This window comes from Salvelinus alpinus, chromosome 10 (assembly GCF_045679555.1).
Source record: "Salvelinus alpinus chromosome 10, SLU_Salpinus.1, whole genome shotgun sequence".
Lineage (NCBI taxonomy): Eukaryota > Metazoa > Chordata > Actinopteri > Salmoniformes > Salmonidae > Salvelinus > Salvelinus alpinus.
The window spans coordinates 43,895,411-43,910,972 of NC_092095.1; the positions used below are offsets into that span (position 1 = coordinate 43,895,411).

Consider the following 15,562-nt stretch of genomic DNA (forward strand, 5'->3'; position numbering starts at 1 on the left):
ATCATTATCTACTCAGATTTAACAAACAGAGGACGCCTTTGAGGCAGAGGCATGTCTGAGTGTGTGAGTGTGTGTAAGAGAGTTAGGGTTGGGGCAGGGTGCTAGACCTGGCCTGGGATAATAGGATTTTAGCCCCGGTGGCTTGTGGGGACTCAGCGACATACAGGCTACTTATGATAGGCTGATCGCACCACCCAGACACATAAGCCAAAGAGGAAATCTTCAAATAAGGAAAGTTACCGGTAATTGCTGCTAAAAATGCCAATTTAAGACGGGTTTGGTTGGTAACCCAGTAAGCAGTCAAGGCCTCTGGAAAGCCGGCACTGCCTCTGAAGCCCTCTGAAGGATGAGATTCCTCTAGGAGATAGGCAGTGAGTGTGCCAAAGGGATATACATATAGAGGAGAGAAGGATAGAGGGACGAAGGGAGGGATGGAAAGACATAGGGAGGGAAAATGAAGGGTAGAGTGGAAGAGCAGAGGGAAGGCAAGGTTGTGTCGGCAACTTGTGTCTCTGACATGACACAGAGGATGGAGGGAGTGAACGTGAAGGGTAGAGTACAGGCAAAGAATGAAGGCATGGAGGGTAGAGGGAAAGTAAGGGAAGGATGTATGTGTGTCGGGGACTTGTGTGACTCACATGAGGCTGAACGTCCAGCAGGCACACCTTGTTCTTGGACAGGACAGAATGCACAGAGTCCAGACTGGTCCCATAGTAGTTCCCGTTATACTCACCATGCTCTACGAATCTACAGCGAGAGCAGGAGGGAGGGGTAGAGAGAGCAGGAGGGAAGGGTAGAGAGAGCAGGAGGGAGGGGTAGAGAGAGCAGGAGGGAGGGGTAGAGAGAGCAGGAGGGAGGGTAGAGAGAGCAGGAGGGAGGGTAGAGAGAGAGAGAGAGAGAGAGAGAGAGAGAGAGAAAGAGAGAGAGAGAGAGAGAGAGAGAGAGAGAGAGAGAGAGAGAGAGAGAGAGAGAGAGAGAGAGAGAGAGATTAGAACAACTTTAATGTCTTAAAAGATGCAATTAATTTTGTAGCACACAAATCCACACAGAGACAGAGAGGGAAAGTCATATAGAGAGAGGGATGAGGGGAGTGAAAAAGCAGAATAGCGGAACAGTTAGTAAAGGTTTCACTAAAGTCATTTAGAAGTACAGGCTGGGATTAACATTAAGATTAATATAAAATAAAACCAATTTATCGTTCACCTACCATGAGGACTAACATACTGTATTATAATCTCATTCTAAGGCACTTCAGTTCACTCCTTTCTTATTTATATATACTATCCAAACACATATGTGCAGCATACGCACACACAGGCACAGGCGCACACACAATTCTGACCGAGATTCCGTTCAGAACAAGGATATTATAAAAGCCTGCAGTACCGCAGTACCGCAACCACTGACAGATCATCAGATAGCATTTTTTGTACAACACCAATCCAAACCATTTTGGCACAATAATCCTTTATACTGTATACTCTTCTATGTTACACTTTAAATCAGTAACACCTGTTTGTTTAAAGTGTAAAGAAGGTGAATGCCAGGAGCGTGTGTTTGTATGTGTGTGTTTGTATGTGTGTGTTTGTATGTGTGTGTGCCTCACTAAACCTGCGCTTCAAGAGAGAAGCAGTGGAAGAAGGCAAACAAACAGTTTTCCACCGCCTAATCGCTCTGCTTCAAACTGATCACTGTCATAAAACACCCCGCCACTGAGGGTTTTTAGAGGAGAAGAGAGACACAGGTAGAAAAGAAAGACAGAAGTCTATAAAAACAAGACAGTGTGTGTGTCGTGTGCGTTGGTAGACTTTGAGTGCATTCCAAATGGCCCCTTAGTCCCTATACAGTGCACTACTTTTGACCAGGGCCCATATGGCTCTGGTCAAAAGTAGGGCACCATGTAAAGAATAGTATACCATTTGGGATGCACACTCAGACTGGCCCTGATGATCATTGGGCTGAATGTCTGTATTACTGTACTTAAATCCATGTAAAACACAATTTATAGTAATTGCACCCAGTAAGAACATTTTATTCAGCTTCAGAAAAGGAGCCTGTAGTCTAACAAGCTCTTACTGTATATTTGTTTATGGGAAATTCATTTAAAAGGCATACAGTAGCCTATGTTTAAAAAGGCATGCCATAGCCATACACTGCATAGGCTATACTGTTTGTTGCTGCTATATAAATTGGGAGAGCTACTGTGGACAAGCTAGCATGCCAGGAGAGGTTCAGCTAAATTGGGACTGTATGGATGCTATCCATTTTTAGCAGGGAACAGGGCTTTCCTTGGGAACGTTACACCCACTTTCACGCGCCACTACCGACTGTGGCCAATTTCTCAAGGAGGTTTTCCCTACTGGCACTTAGAGAGAGAGAGCGTCTGTCTGTGTGTTTGTGTGTGTGTGTGCACATTGTTCTGATTGCATGCGACGAGGCGCAACGTAAACAAGTCCATCTCACTCTTCTCCTCTCTCCAGCGCCTTATAATTTGTGTCTGTCAGCTGATATGTGTGTGTATGTGGAGTGTCCCGAGTGTTGCAGCCACATCGCAGTCTCCCCATTTACCCCTGACTCTAAACTCCGCGAAAAACATCCCATGCCGTGCCCCATCACCAACCACAGCTGAACCAACCCTAAAAATACAACAACCCAACCTGGTCCCAGCCTCCCTCTGCCCCAGCCATCCTGTTGTGTGTGTATGTGTGCGTGTGTTCTACTGTGTATGTCATGTGTTTTTGGGGGGCGAGAAGGGCGGGAAGGCATCCATTACTAAGGATGACGATTTCGGTTTCAATTTGTCCACCGCATAATGTTAGAGCGGCTCCCGAGTGTCAGTGTCGGAAACGGGGCCCGGGGGCACCTCAAAGAAACACACACACACACAGGGCAGAAAGGGGCCCACTGTGACCTTGGGGCTCTTGTAAAGGGTGGCTTTGTTACAAAGTACCACCTCACACTCAGAGAAGGAGAGCCATAGGGGAGAGCACTGGTCTATTTACAGAGAACCCTGCTCACGTCAGCTGAATTCCTTCCCCAGGCTGTCTCTCACGGTTACAGTTACACTGCCCCTAGTGGCGAAGGAGGAGATGTCAGAATTTGGTTGATTCCAAAACGAAATACTGAGATCTCAAATATATGAGTTATAGTTACATTACAGTTGTAGTGCCTGTGGGAATGGAAGGATGCGGATAGTATGTATTTGGTGTGTTTTGTATTAGAGATGAGATTAGTGCTGGTTATAGATGTCTGCTTCTTAAAGCCGCTTCTTACTTGTTGTTTTGGATGTCCGTCTCAAATAGATTTTTGGAGATGAAGTGATACTCCACCCCGTCAATCTCCTGGTTTCTCTTCGGCCGGCTGGTGTCTGTAGTACAGGGAGAGAGGAGAGGGGGGTGGAGGGGGAGAGTGAGATAGAAAGAAAGATGGGGAGAGAGAGAGAGGATGGTGAGAGATACATCACTACTAATCCAGACATTCTGAGTCATAGTTCTAACATGAATCGTTCCTTATTACCATCCCAGTAATAAGTCAGTAGTGTACACACATGCACGCACACAAACAGACAAGCACACACAAGCATGCACAGACAGGAGCAGTTCCATTAAACGGAGACTGAGAGGGTAATGTAATTGAGTTGGGTAACTCTCATTAAGATCAGTTCCGACATTTACTTCCCTATAAACCTCTGCCATTAAAAGTGTGACACGTGGAGGGAGCGCGAACGGCAGCACTGTGCATGTGCATGTGTATGTGAGAGCAGCTAGGACTGGCCCGGTTCCAGTGGATGTGAGAGTTGCGAGAGGTCCCTCTGTGCCGTCTTTGGACGTTGAACCGCCTCTTGTTTAATGAGAGCTACAGGGGTCAGAGGTCAACTCCGTTACACTCCTCAGACAAATTGTCTGCACGCTCCAACCAGCTCCAAAACAAACTATTAAACTTTTATCACCGTTCCTGCAACCGCCACACCAGGTTAACCGTTTTTTCCTCCTTTTTTTATAATTTGGCATGTGCCTGAGATGTGGTCCTTTCTGGGATGTGTCCTCAGTCATCGGAACAGAGTGGAGGGACAGGGACTAACGTGTTCTTTTTCGATACTGTATGTTGTTATGTGAGTGGCCAGTGGAGTTCACGGACGAACACCTATACTACCGGTCAAAAGTTTTAGAACACCTACTCATTCAAGGGTTTTTCTTTATTTTTACTATTTTCTACATTGTAGAATAATAGTGAAGACATCAAAACTATGAAATAACACATATGGAATCATGTAGTAACCAAAAAAGTGTTAAACAAATCTAAATATATTTTATATTTGAGATTCTTCAAAGTAGCCACCCTTTACCTTGATGACAGCTTTGCACATTCTTGCCATTCTCTCAACCAGCTTCATGTGGAATGCATTTGAATTAACAGGTGTGCCTTCTTAAAAGTTCATTTGTCTAATTTCTTTCCTTCTTAATGCGTTTGAGCCATCAGTTGTGTTGTGACAAGGTAGGGGGTTATACAGAAGATGGTATTTTACCAAATAGGGCTAAGTCCATATTATGGCAAGAACAGATCAAATAAGCAAAGAGAAATGACATTCCATTACTACTTTAAGACATGAAGGTCAGTCAATACGGTAAATGTAAGAACTTTGAAAGTCTCTTCAATGTGGTCGCAAAAACAATCAAGCGCTATGATGAAACTGGCTATCATGAGAACCGGAAGACCCAGAGTTACCTCTGCTGAGGATAAGTTAATTAGAGTTACCAGCCTCAGAAATTGCAGCCCAAATAAATACTTCAGAGTTTAAGTAACAGACACATCTCAACATCAACTGTTCAGAGGAATCAGGCCTTTACGGTCGAATTGCTGCAAAGAAACCACTACTAAAGGACACCAATAATAAGAAGAGACTTGCTTGGTTCCAAGAAACACGAGCAATGGACATTAGACCGGTGGAAATGTGTCCTTTGGTCTGGAGTCCAAATTGGAGATTTTTTTGGTTCCAACCGCCGTGTCTTTGTGAGAAGCGGTGTGGGTGAACGGATGATCTCCGCATCTGTATTTCCCACCGTAAAGCATGGAGGAGGAGGTGTTATGGTGTGGGGGTGCTTTGCTGGTGACACTGTGTGATTTATTTAGAAATCAACTTTAAATTAACCAGCATGGCTACCACAGCATTCTGCAGCGATACGCCATACCATCTGGTTTGGGCTTAGTGGGACTATCATTTGTTTTTCAACAGGACAATGACCCAACACACCTCCAGGCTGTGTAAGGGCTATTTGACCAAGGAGAGTGATGAGTGCTGCATCAGATGACCTGTCCTCCACAATCCCCCAACCTCAACCAAATTGAGATGGTTAGGGATGAGTCGGACCGCAGAGTGAAGGAAAAGCAGCCAACAAGTGCTCAGCATATGTGGGAATTCCCTCAATACTGTTGGAAAAGCATTCCAGGTGAAACTGGTTGAGAGAATGCCAAGAGTGTGCAAAGCTGTCATCAAGGTAAAGGGTGGCTACTTTGAAGAATCTCAAACATAAAATATATTTAGCTTTGTTTAAAAAAATGTTGGTTACTACATGATTTGTGTTATTTCATAGTTTTGTTGTCTTCACTATTATTCTACAATGTAGAAAATAGTCAAGATGAAGAAAAACCCTTGAATGAGTAGGTGTTCTAAAACTTTTGACCGGTAGTGTACGTGATTTACTAGATCTGTTGCTCAGTTTGAAAACGGTAAATCGATCGTTCCCAAAAGAGACAAGAGGAAGAACTAGACTCAAATAATCAAGTACTGATCAACAAACTAGGCTTACAACTTCAGTAACAGATGGAAAAAACAACGAGGCCAGACCATCGTAAGATAACATATTTATGCCTCCAAAGCCGTGATGAGTAGTACACACTCACTGGCATAGCGCAATTTCTCGGGACACCTGCAAAGTAGGAGTTTGCCCCCTCCCCTATCTAAAAGCCACTCAAAGTATAGACTACTGATCGCTGTCCATGGTTTTGAAATTGTGACGTCTACGCGGATGCCTATCGATAGGCTATCATATGATGTGGTGCTAGTGCTTGTACTGTAGTAGCCTATTGCTTTGCTTTAATGGATACATTTTTGGTCCACATTTCATAGGCTTCAGCTTGGTTTTCTGGGAGAGGGGAGGAGAAGGGCCAGCTACAGGAACTGTCAATATTCTCGAGGGTAGGAAGAAGAGGAGGAGCAAGGCCACTGTCATTGCCGGGCCTGGACAGTGAGGCCTCTGTCAGGACTGGGAGTCAGCTAGTGCTAGCTGCTGCATAAGTAGGCCCACTAGCTTACACATGTGATGGTGTTTCATGAGTAGAGGACGAGGTGGTAGCTTTGCTGATCTTCAGCAATTTGGCACGAGCTTAAACAAATAAAGCTTTTTTGCTGCATTTTTGTGCACCACTTGGTCTTGCCTTTAGTTCATCCATCTTGAATAATGCACTCATTCTCCATTCAAGTCCGACCTCATTCACCTAACTTTTTTTTAAATTTGAAAGCCAATTAGGTAAGTTGGCCGAGGCGGGCTGCCACCAGCGCCGCTGAGAAATAGGCTAATTAGATGCATGAAAACAATATTGTCTGTCTGACTTGCCTACTACCCCTGTATACTGAACAAAAATATATGTAAAGTGTTGGTCCCATGATTCATGAAATAAAAGATCACAGAAATGTTCCATACACACAAAAAGCTTATTTCTCTCAAATGTTTTGCAGAAATTTGTTTACATCCCTTTTAGTGAGCATTTCTCTTATGCCATGATAATCTATTCGCCTGACAGGTGTGGCATATCAAGAAACGGACTAAACAGCATGATCATTACACAGGTGCACCTTGTGCTGGGTACAATAAAAAGCCACTCTAAAATGTGTAGTTTTTGTCACACAACACAATGCCAGAGATGTCTCAAGTTTTGAGGGAGCGTGCATTTCGCATGCTGACTGCAGAAATGTCCACCAGAGCTGTTGCCAGTGGAAGTAGGACCCTCCACCTTGCATAGGGCATCGCAGCTGGTATAGCTGCCAGCAAAACAGTTGACCTCCAACTGCTGCTTCACTGCTCATATCCTATCATTATATTATATTATTAAATCACTGTAACGATTCTCCTCTTCGTCTGACGAGGAGTAAGAAGGATCGGACCAATGTGCAGCGTGGTAAGTGTCCATTTTAATTTATTAAAACTGAACACTAAAAAAAAATACAAAATAACAAAGTGAATGATACAAAGGAAAATCGAAACAGTCCCGAAAGGTGCAAACACATAACAGGAAACAATCACCCACAACACACAATGAAAAACAGGCTACCTAAATATGGCTCCCAATCAGAGACAATGACTGACACCTGCCTCTGATTGAGAACCATACTAGGCCAAACACATAGAAATCTAACAACAGAACAAAACATAGAAAAACAACATAGAATGCCCACTCCAACTCACGCCCTGACCAAACTAAAATAAAGACATAAAAAAGGAACTAAGGTCAGAACGTGACAATCACACACTAAACACAGGTGAGGGGAAACTACAAAATCTTAAGAGGGACAAACAAACAGCACATCTCACAAACACAGAATAGTGCCAGTTCAGCCTCTTAAGAATGGAAGAGGGCGAGGTTAGTTTGTGAGACAGAGCTGAGGGACTCTCAGCACGGTCAGTTGGTGAGTCTCTTATCACTTGGTTTTCTCTTCAGAGTAGTCGTTTTAGAGAATTTGGCAGTATGTCAAACCGGTCCCACAACCACAGACCACGTGTAACCACGCCAGCCCAGGACCTCCACATCCTGATTATTCACCTGCGGGATGACTCGTGACTTGACTTGGACTTGAGCCTTATGACTCGGCCTGACTTGATACCCTCCCCAAGCCCAAATATTAAAAATGATGCTATTAAAAAAAGTGTGCAGCCCATCAATTCTTCATTTAACAGATTACATTTTGAATTGGACAGCAGCCAATCAAATTGTGCCAGCTGAGAAAAAGTTGTGCGAGGCAGTGCGTGGCAGTGCAGAGGAACGTCGGCTGGTGAATTCAGATGGAGCCCTTGGAAAGATGATACCCAAAATTAATAGAATATTAATATAAAGACGACGCTGTATCAAAAAACAGATAGCAACTTGCAAAACATGCCGGAAGAAAATTACAGACAGAGGCGCAACAATTTCCAACTTTGTTCGACATTTGAAGCTGCACAAAGAACGGTAAGTCGGGGCTAATATAGCCGACAGCTATATATTTTATTACTTCACTAATGTATCATGTAGGCTAGCGTAACGTTAAATCAATGAGCCTCCACACAGTCAGTCAGTGCGGGAACGTGATCATTGCACCCAAGATTGAGCTACAACTGGCTAGGCAGTTGGTAGCCTAAATCCTGCCTGATGTTCCTAAAACAAGGTTGGGCGATTGTGTACAAGCCTACATTGCCCGATTGCGCCCCATAGCGATCCTCGATAGTCGATCACTATTGGGGGGTCTTTCTCATGGCTACCCATGTATTTTCATCGAAATATAACATTTATTTGGAAAGTAATAAATATATAGATATTTTTAAAAGCATTCATGATTTGCGTAAATGTAATATACAAACTATTACTCTTGTTAAAAATATGAAATGGTATTACATTTGGTGAAGAGCACATTCTGACTTGTTTAAGACTCGAAACTCAAAGTTTAGGACTTGAGACTTGCCTGTCTTGACTTGGGACTTGAGTGCAATGACTTGGTCTCACCTCTGGTCACCAGACATGTCACCCATTGAGCATGTTTGGGATGCTCTAGATTGACGTGCACGACATCGTGTTCCAGTTCCCGCCAATATCCAGCCACTTCGCACAGCCATTGAAGACAGGCCACAATCAACAGCCTGATCAACTCTATGCGAAGGAGATGTGCCGCGAAGCATAAGGCATAAGGTGATCACACCAGATACTGACTGGTTTTCTGATCCACGCCCCTACTTTAAAAAATATATATTTATGACCAACATATACATATCTGTATTCCCAGTCATGTGAAATCCATACATTTGGGCCTAATGATTTTATTTAGATTGACAGATTTCCTTATATGAACTGAACTCAGTATAACCTTTGAAATTGTTGCATGTTATTTTATATTTTTGTTTAGTGTCGATTGTACAATACAAACACTTTACTTGCTACGTGGAAATTAAAAAACAGGGTTACTGTCAAAATGATTTATTAAAATAAATAATCAAATATAGACATTGGTGTGAGATGACGGGCTCATGGGCCCCCAGAGCTCGTGGGCCCCCTGCCTTGCGTGGGCTGCAGGAGCTTCCACTACGCCATTGTTTTCAGTACATATAGACAAAATGAATCCATATTATTTACCATCTGCTCAGTGGCATAGGAAATATTTACGGTGCAACAAAGGAATCTGAAATGAATTTCATTCCCCAATCATGGAAAATATCTGTCAGTGATTCTGGCCTCAAATCAAAATGTTTAACCCCTATCCTAATGGCTTATTGCAATCATTTTAGTGTTTCTGACTGGCTGGTTTACATTTGTCATACACAGGGAGGGAAAAAAAAGCCTTCACTTCAGAAATACGTCGTTTTTTTATTAACAAAAGGGGGTAGCGACAAGTGTTAAATATATCCATCTGTAGTCTGTACGTTGGCAGTGATCAAATAAAAAGGGGGAAAATAGATACTTTCCGAGACCCTTTCCCTCTCAATGAAACACAGAGGTCTAGTACACTATATGTCATCATCTATAAGGGGTTAGACTATGTCTGGGGCCTATTAGACATACAACCATGGGTCACATTTGTGAACAATTAACAGCAGGAATTATGGGGAAAAGAGTGACTGTGATGGGATTTTAATACCAGTGACATTTCAAGTGTCAGGCGTAGAATGGGACACATCCATTATGCCACGCTGCATGTTACAATCATGGCAATTAATATCAACAGTTTCCCTTTTTCCTCTCCTCCTCGCACATTTGCCAGCTAGCCTGCAGTAAATATGCAATTACTCAGCTTAACTGCATAAATCAAACCAATTCATTTGTTCTAACATGTTGGCCTTGGTTAGGGCTTGTGGGCTCATAAATAGTTTTTTGCTCCTCCATGCTGAAAACCCCCCTAGAAAAAGTTAAAAACTCAGCGTTGGCAGCGGTGTGAGTCAAAGTCACAAGCATTATAGTGCTGGATGGTGTCCAGAATTATGGCAAGCTGTCATTTTATTCTTATAGATGGAGGGAGGGGGATAGATGGAGGGAGAGGGGGATAGAGGGTAGGGAGCATGGTCGGGGAGAGAGAGTTGGAGGTGGAGAGTGGGGAGGGAGAGGAGAGAGAGAGGGGAAGGGAGTACAGTGGTGGTGCCAAAACATGAGGCAGTGGAATGGCATTTCTTCAGGAGGTAGAAAATAAAGCACTGTTTCCTCCATCACTCTCTGCTTGTCATACGGGCTGCGAAAAACAGACAATTACACAGTCAGGAGGAGAACCACTCCACTCGCCTGGGTCGGAGAGTGTGTGTGTGAGCGAGAGTGTGTGTGTGTGAGAGAGAGTGTATGTGGCTGTCTGGAGGACTGGGGCCTTGAGACGCACAGTCCCCCAGCCTGAGAGCAACGCCTTGGCGTTAGTCACCCCCAGACAGCGCAGTGTGTGTGAGTGTGTGTGTGTGAGAGAGAGAGAGAGAGAGAGAGAGAGTGTGTGAGTCTGTCTGGAGGCCTGGGGCCTTGAGACGCACAGTCCCCCAGCCTGAGAGCAACGCCTTGGCATTAGTCACCCCAGACACCTCAGTGTGTATGAGTGTGTCTGTGCGTGAGTGTGTGTGCCTCCGTGCATGGGTCTATGGACCTTCACCCTTAACAACCACGAAGGCGAAAACCAAATTGGCAGCAGAACGCTAAAACCCCTTCATCCAGTGTGATTGTCCGAGTTCTTACCAGTTTAAAAATCACAGGGGACATTTGGCCTCAGTTTAGAATCTAATCTGGCACACTGTACGTTCAGTGTACACTACCAGTCATTGTGTATGAGGGTTCAGCTCACTGTGGGAGTGTCCGTCCAAAATGTCACCCTATTCCCTATACACTGAGTGTACAAATCGTTAGGGGCACCTTCCTAATATTGATTGCACCCCCTTTTGCCCTCAAAACAGCTTCAATTATTTGGTGCATGGAATACAAGGTGTCGAAAGCTATGTTGACTCCAACAGTTGTGTCAAGTTAGCTGGATGTCCTTTTGGTGGTGGACAATTCTTGATACACATGGGAAACAGTTGAGCATGAAAAACCTGGCGGCGTTGCAGTTCTTGACACACTTAAACCGGTGCAACTGGCACTTAAATATTTTGTATTCCCCATTCACCCCCTGAATGGCACATATACACAATCCATGTCACACTTGTCTCAAGGCTGACACATCTTTCTTTAACCTGTCTCCTCCCCTTCATCTACACTGATAAAAGTGGATTCAACAGGTGACATCAATAAGGGTTCATAGTGTTTGGCCAGCAGCATACCACCCTGCATCCCACTGCTGGATTGCCTCTGAAGCTAAGCAGGGATGGTCCCTGGATGCTGCTGGAAGTGGTGTTGGAGGCCAGTAGGAGGCAATCTATTCTCTGGTCAATTTTTTTATTTATCCCAATGCCCCGGGAAGTGATTAGGGACATCGCCTTGTGTAGGATGCTGTCTTTCGGATGGGACGTTAAACGGATATCCTGACTCTTTGTGGTCAACAAAGATCCCATGGCACTTACCGTAAGAGTAGGGGTGTTAATCCCGGTGTCCTGGACAAATTCCCAATCATACCATCATGACCACCTAATCATCCCCAGCTTCCAATTGGCTGATTCATCTCAGTAACTATTCACCAAGTCATTGCTGTAAATGAGAACGTTTTCTCAGTCAACTTACCTGGTAAAATATGTTTTATTCACTTGGTCAGTCTGTCATGGAAAAATATTTTGTACACAGCTTCATCTGCCCTGGTAAAAAGTAGTGCGCTACATAGTGAACAGGGTGTCATTTGGATGCACTAAGAGCAACTTGTCTCCATAACCATCTGATACAGACCAGAGCTTCTATTATTATTGATTACAAAGACAAGAGCATCCATCCTGTTGTCTGTCAGTCTCACTGTCTGGGGATGGTAGGAAGGCTTAGGAGGAAACTAAATGACTACTTCAGACCCTAAAACCATCTGCCAATAAAAGGATCCGAAACATATGGAGGAGAGGATATCTAAACTCAGACTGACCACAACCGAAGAGAACCCCCCCCCCCCCCCCCAACACACACACACTGGTCTGGCAGAGATGTTCTAGTCTACAGGTCAGCGGCAGGTGGACCCACGCACACACACCTCCACCAGTCTGGGTCAGCGGCGGGTGGAAATACATGTGTATGCGTGTGTGTGTGAGTGTCTAACTGTAACTACGGGTCACAAGCGGGTAGACTTACGTGGCACGGTGACGCTGAAGTGTTGGGGGTCAGAGATCAGCAGCTTCCTCTTCAGCTCATTTAGACCTACCCCCGCGGGACCTGGAGAGAGACAAAGAGAAAGAGTGAGCAAGAGAGAGAGAGGCAGAGAGAGACAGAGACAGAGAGAGACAGAGACAGAGAGAGGGAGGGAGAGAGGGAGAGAAGGAGGGAGGAAGAGAAAGGGAGTCTAGCATTATTAAAACAACATCAGTCATGCAGTCATCACTGCCTCCTCATAATAAAGGTGGGCTTGCGAGAGGCCGGGCCGGAGGAGCGAGGCAGTGTGGAGGCCAGGTCCAGGACAGGACGCAGCGGAGCGGAATGTTTTCCGTCCCATACGCCAATGACAGACACTGATAAATGGAGCTCAGGCCAAGTTTCAGCACCGACCGTTTGTGTGCTGGTGTTTACAGACCTACTGTAGGCAGACCCACACACATACACACACACACCTCGGTCCACGGTTTGGGGCCAGATTGTGAAACTCACTGACCGAGACCTCTGTGCTCTCACTACTGTAAATATGACTGGGGTGTAGTGACAGGAGGAGAAAAGGAGGAGAGGAGCGAGGGAGAGAGAGGATTGCAGCACCAAAGGGGCCTGCCAAGAGAGCACTTTGTTGTGTTTCCCTGAACAGCCTGAAAAATCAACAAGGACCCGTCCCAGTGGGCAGCTGGGTTTTCCATCACATCTACTGGAGAGAGGGAGGGAGGAAGGGGAGGAGAGCAGTAGGGAAGAGGGAGAGAGGGATGGAGGGATGGAGAGAGGGAGGGATAGAGCGAGAGAGGGAGATAGGGATAGGGATGGAGAGATGTAAAGAGGGAGAGAGAGAGAGCGGGAGAGCGAAAGAGAGAGAGAGAGAGAGAGAAGGGTGGTAATGCAATATTGATTTGTCTGCGGCTCCAGAGCCTTGCGCTCCCACCTCTGACATCTCACCCTCTCTCTCTTCCCCCTGTCTCCCTCTACACCCTCCTGAAAAGATATACTAGATGACTTCAGCAGGAATGGCTAAGCTGATATATGAGGCTAATTCAAACAGACTCCATATAGATGTCTTCAAATAGTGTGGACAACAATCAACTCCGGAAGTACAAGGTTCCATGCCCCTGGTTCTAGAAGCGTTACCGCGGCAACTAGCTCCACAGCTGCTCTCTACAGTCTGCCTGTAGAAAGGCACAAAGGCAGGGTTGATCCTGGACGGAATTCCTGACATGGTTGTCGTTCTGGGCAGGCACCACGAACGCATCAGGCACTATTGGAAATTCATTTTCGCAGGCAAATGTGTTTAGCAGGCTGCCATCTAAAACAAATGGACATTGAGTTCACTCACTGATGTGGATGAGGTGGAAAAAGAGAGCGAGAGAGAAAAAAGAGGGAGATGGGGTTATAAGCTGAAGTTTAACACAAGCGCTGTACTGTTAGACATCAGAGTGAGGATCCTATGTCCCTTGTCTGTTTGTCTCTGTCCTATCTGGTGTGTTCACCTACACTTCACCCCTCCCCCTCTGTCCGTCCGTCCGTCCATCCAGAGAGGTTTTAAGCTGCTCTGATAAACAGGTGCAAACAGGCTGCCTTTTAGAGCCAGTGTGTGTGTGTGTGTGAGAAAGAGACAGAGAGCCACTTCAGGCCACGCAATGCACACCTACAGGCCTGATGCAGACAGACAATAACACTCGTAACACTCCCTAGTCCTAGGCTGCTTCCCAAATGGCATCCTATTCCCTATGAGCCCTGGTCAAAAGTAGTGCACTACATAGACAATAGAGTACCATTTGAGACACAGCCCTAGTTTACCGCTCGGCCACATGTCCTCCGTCACATGGTCCCTGTAAGTGATAAAAGCTGTTTCCTCAGCACATTCATCCTCTGTTCCCTGTGTAAGAAAAATAAAAAGGAGAAATCGACCAATAGCGCGGGCCGCCGGGCTCTAGCAAAGTGCAGTCGCCATCTCACATAAACAGCACATGGCCGCGTGAAGACAGCAATCAATCTTTCAGGAGAGTTTTTAGTGAAAAAGTCCAAAAGGGGTCTTGCCACTCCTCGCCACGTAGATTTATTAAGACGAGGAAACGGAGTTAACTTTTTTAATTTGTTTTGAGAGACCACAAGGAATGTGACTGTGCTGTTTAAAGAAGGATGTGTGTGTGTGTGTGTGTGTGTGACTGTGCTGTTTAAAGAAGGACGTGTGTGTGTGTGTGTGTGTGTGGCGGCGGAGATCTGGCATGTTGTTGTAGGTGTTAAAGGCGCTGGAGCGTACTAATACAGGCCTTTTATGACCCGTATCTCAGAACAGTGGTAAGACAGAGAAGCAGGCTGCATGCTACTACCCCCCAGTCTAGGTCTGCTTCCCAAATGTCAGTCAATTCCCTTTATAGTGCAATAATTTTGACCAGGGCCAATAGGGTAGTTTACTATAAAGGGAATAGGGAGCCATTTGGTACACAGCCCCAGAGATCAGTTTTTCAGTTCAAACACGGTTGTTTGTCTGAAGTAGAGCGGAGTAGAGCTGAGCAGCGGTGGTTGTTGGCCCCTCTTCCAGGCGGTATCAGGCCCCACTACGAGCACCTCACTGTGGGATGACAAACGGCTCACGCTCCCTTACACTTCTACAGCTCTCATTACACCATTCTCACCTTCTACATCGCTCCCTCTCCAAGCGCTTTCGGTCCCAAATGGCACCCTATACCCTTAATAGTGCACTACTTTTGACCAGGACCTATAGGGAACAGGGTGCTGTTTGGGAGACAGACCTCTCACTATCTCTACATCTGATGTACGGCGGAGGACATTCTTCAGAATGCCTCGGACGGCCATTAAGGCCTGTGGTGGATTCCATTTGTGCTATCTTCTGCCAATTCAGTACGCTGCCTGTGAGGCCTACACTACACTGTGGTCTCTGGTCTGGTGCTTATTGTCGGAACTAGCAGAAATAAAGAGACTGATCTATTGTGCATTGTTTGTTTTTAACAATCTCCAATACAATGGCAACCTTATACAATAAAAAAGCCCCAATAAAAAAGCCTATTTCTTTGCAATTGTTTCTGGATTATACTTGATTGTTATAGTGTGTTGA

At 45.3% G+C, this 15,562-nt stretch overlaps 1 protein-coding gene across 4 annotated transcripts in view; it reads right to left on the reverse strand.

The window, feature by feature from the left end:
* The window catches only part of LOC139532080 (MAGUK p55 subfamily member 7-like), a 255,470-nt gene that overhangs the window by 21,476 nt on the left and 218,432 nt on the right, over nucleotides 1-15,562 (reverse strand). For all 4 annotated transcript variants that reach the window (XM_071329214.1, XM_071329210.1, XM_071329212.1 and 1 more), the window contains 3 exons: nucleotides 12,469-12,549; nucleotides 3,274-3,367; nucleotides 639-747 (listed from right to left, as the gene is read on the reverse strand). In XM_071329214.1, coding sequence (XP_071185315.1) covers nucleotides 639-747; nucleotides 3,274-3,367; nucleotides 12,469-12,549 — 284 coding nt within the window. The remainder of the gene's footprint in view (nucleotides 1-638; nucleotides 748-3,273; nucleotides 3,368-12,468; nucleotides 12,550-15,562) is intronic.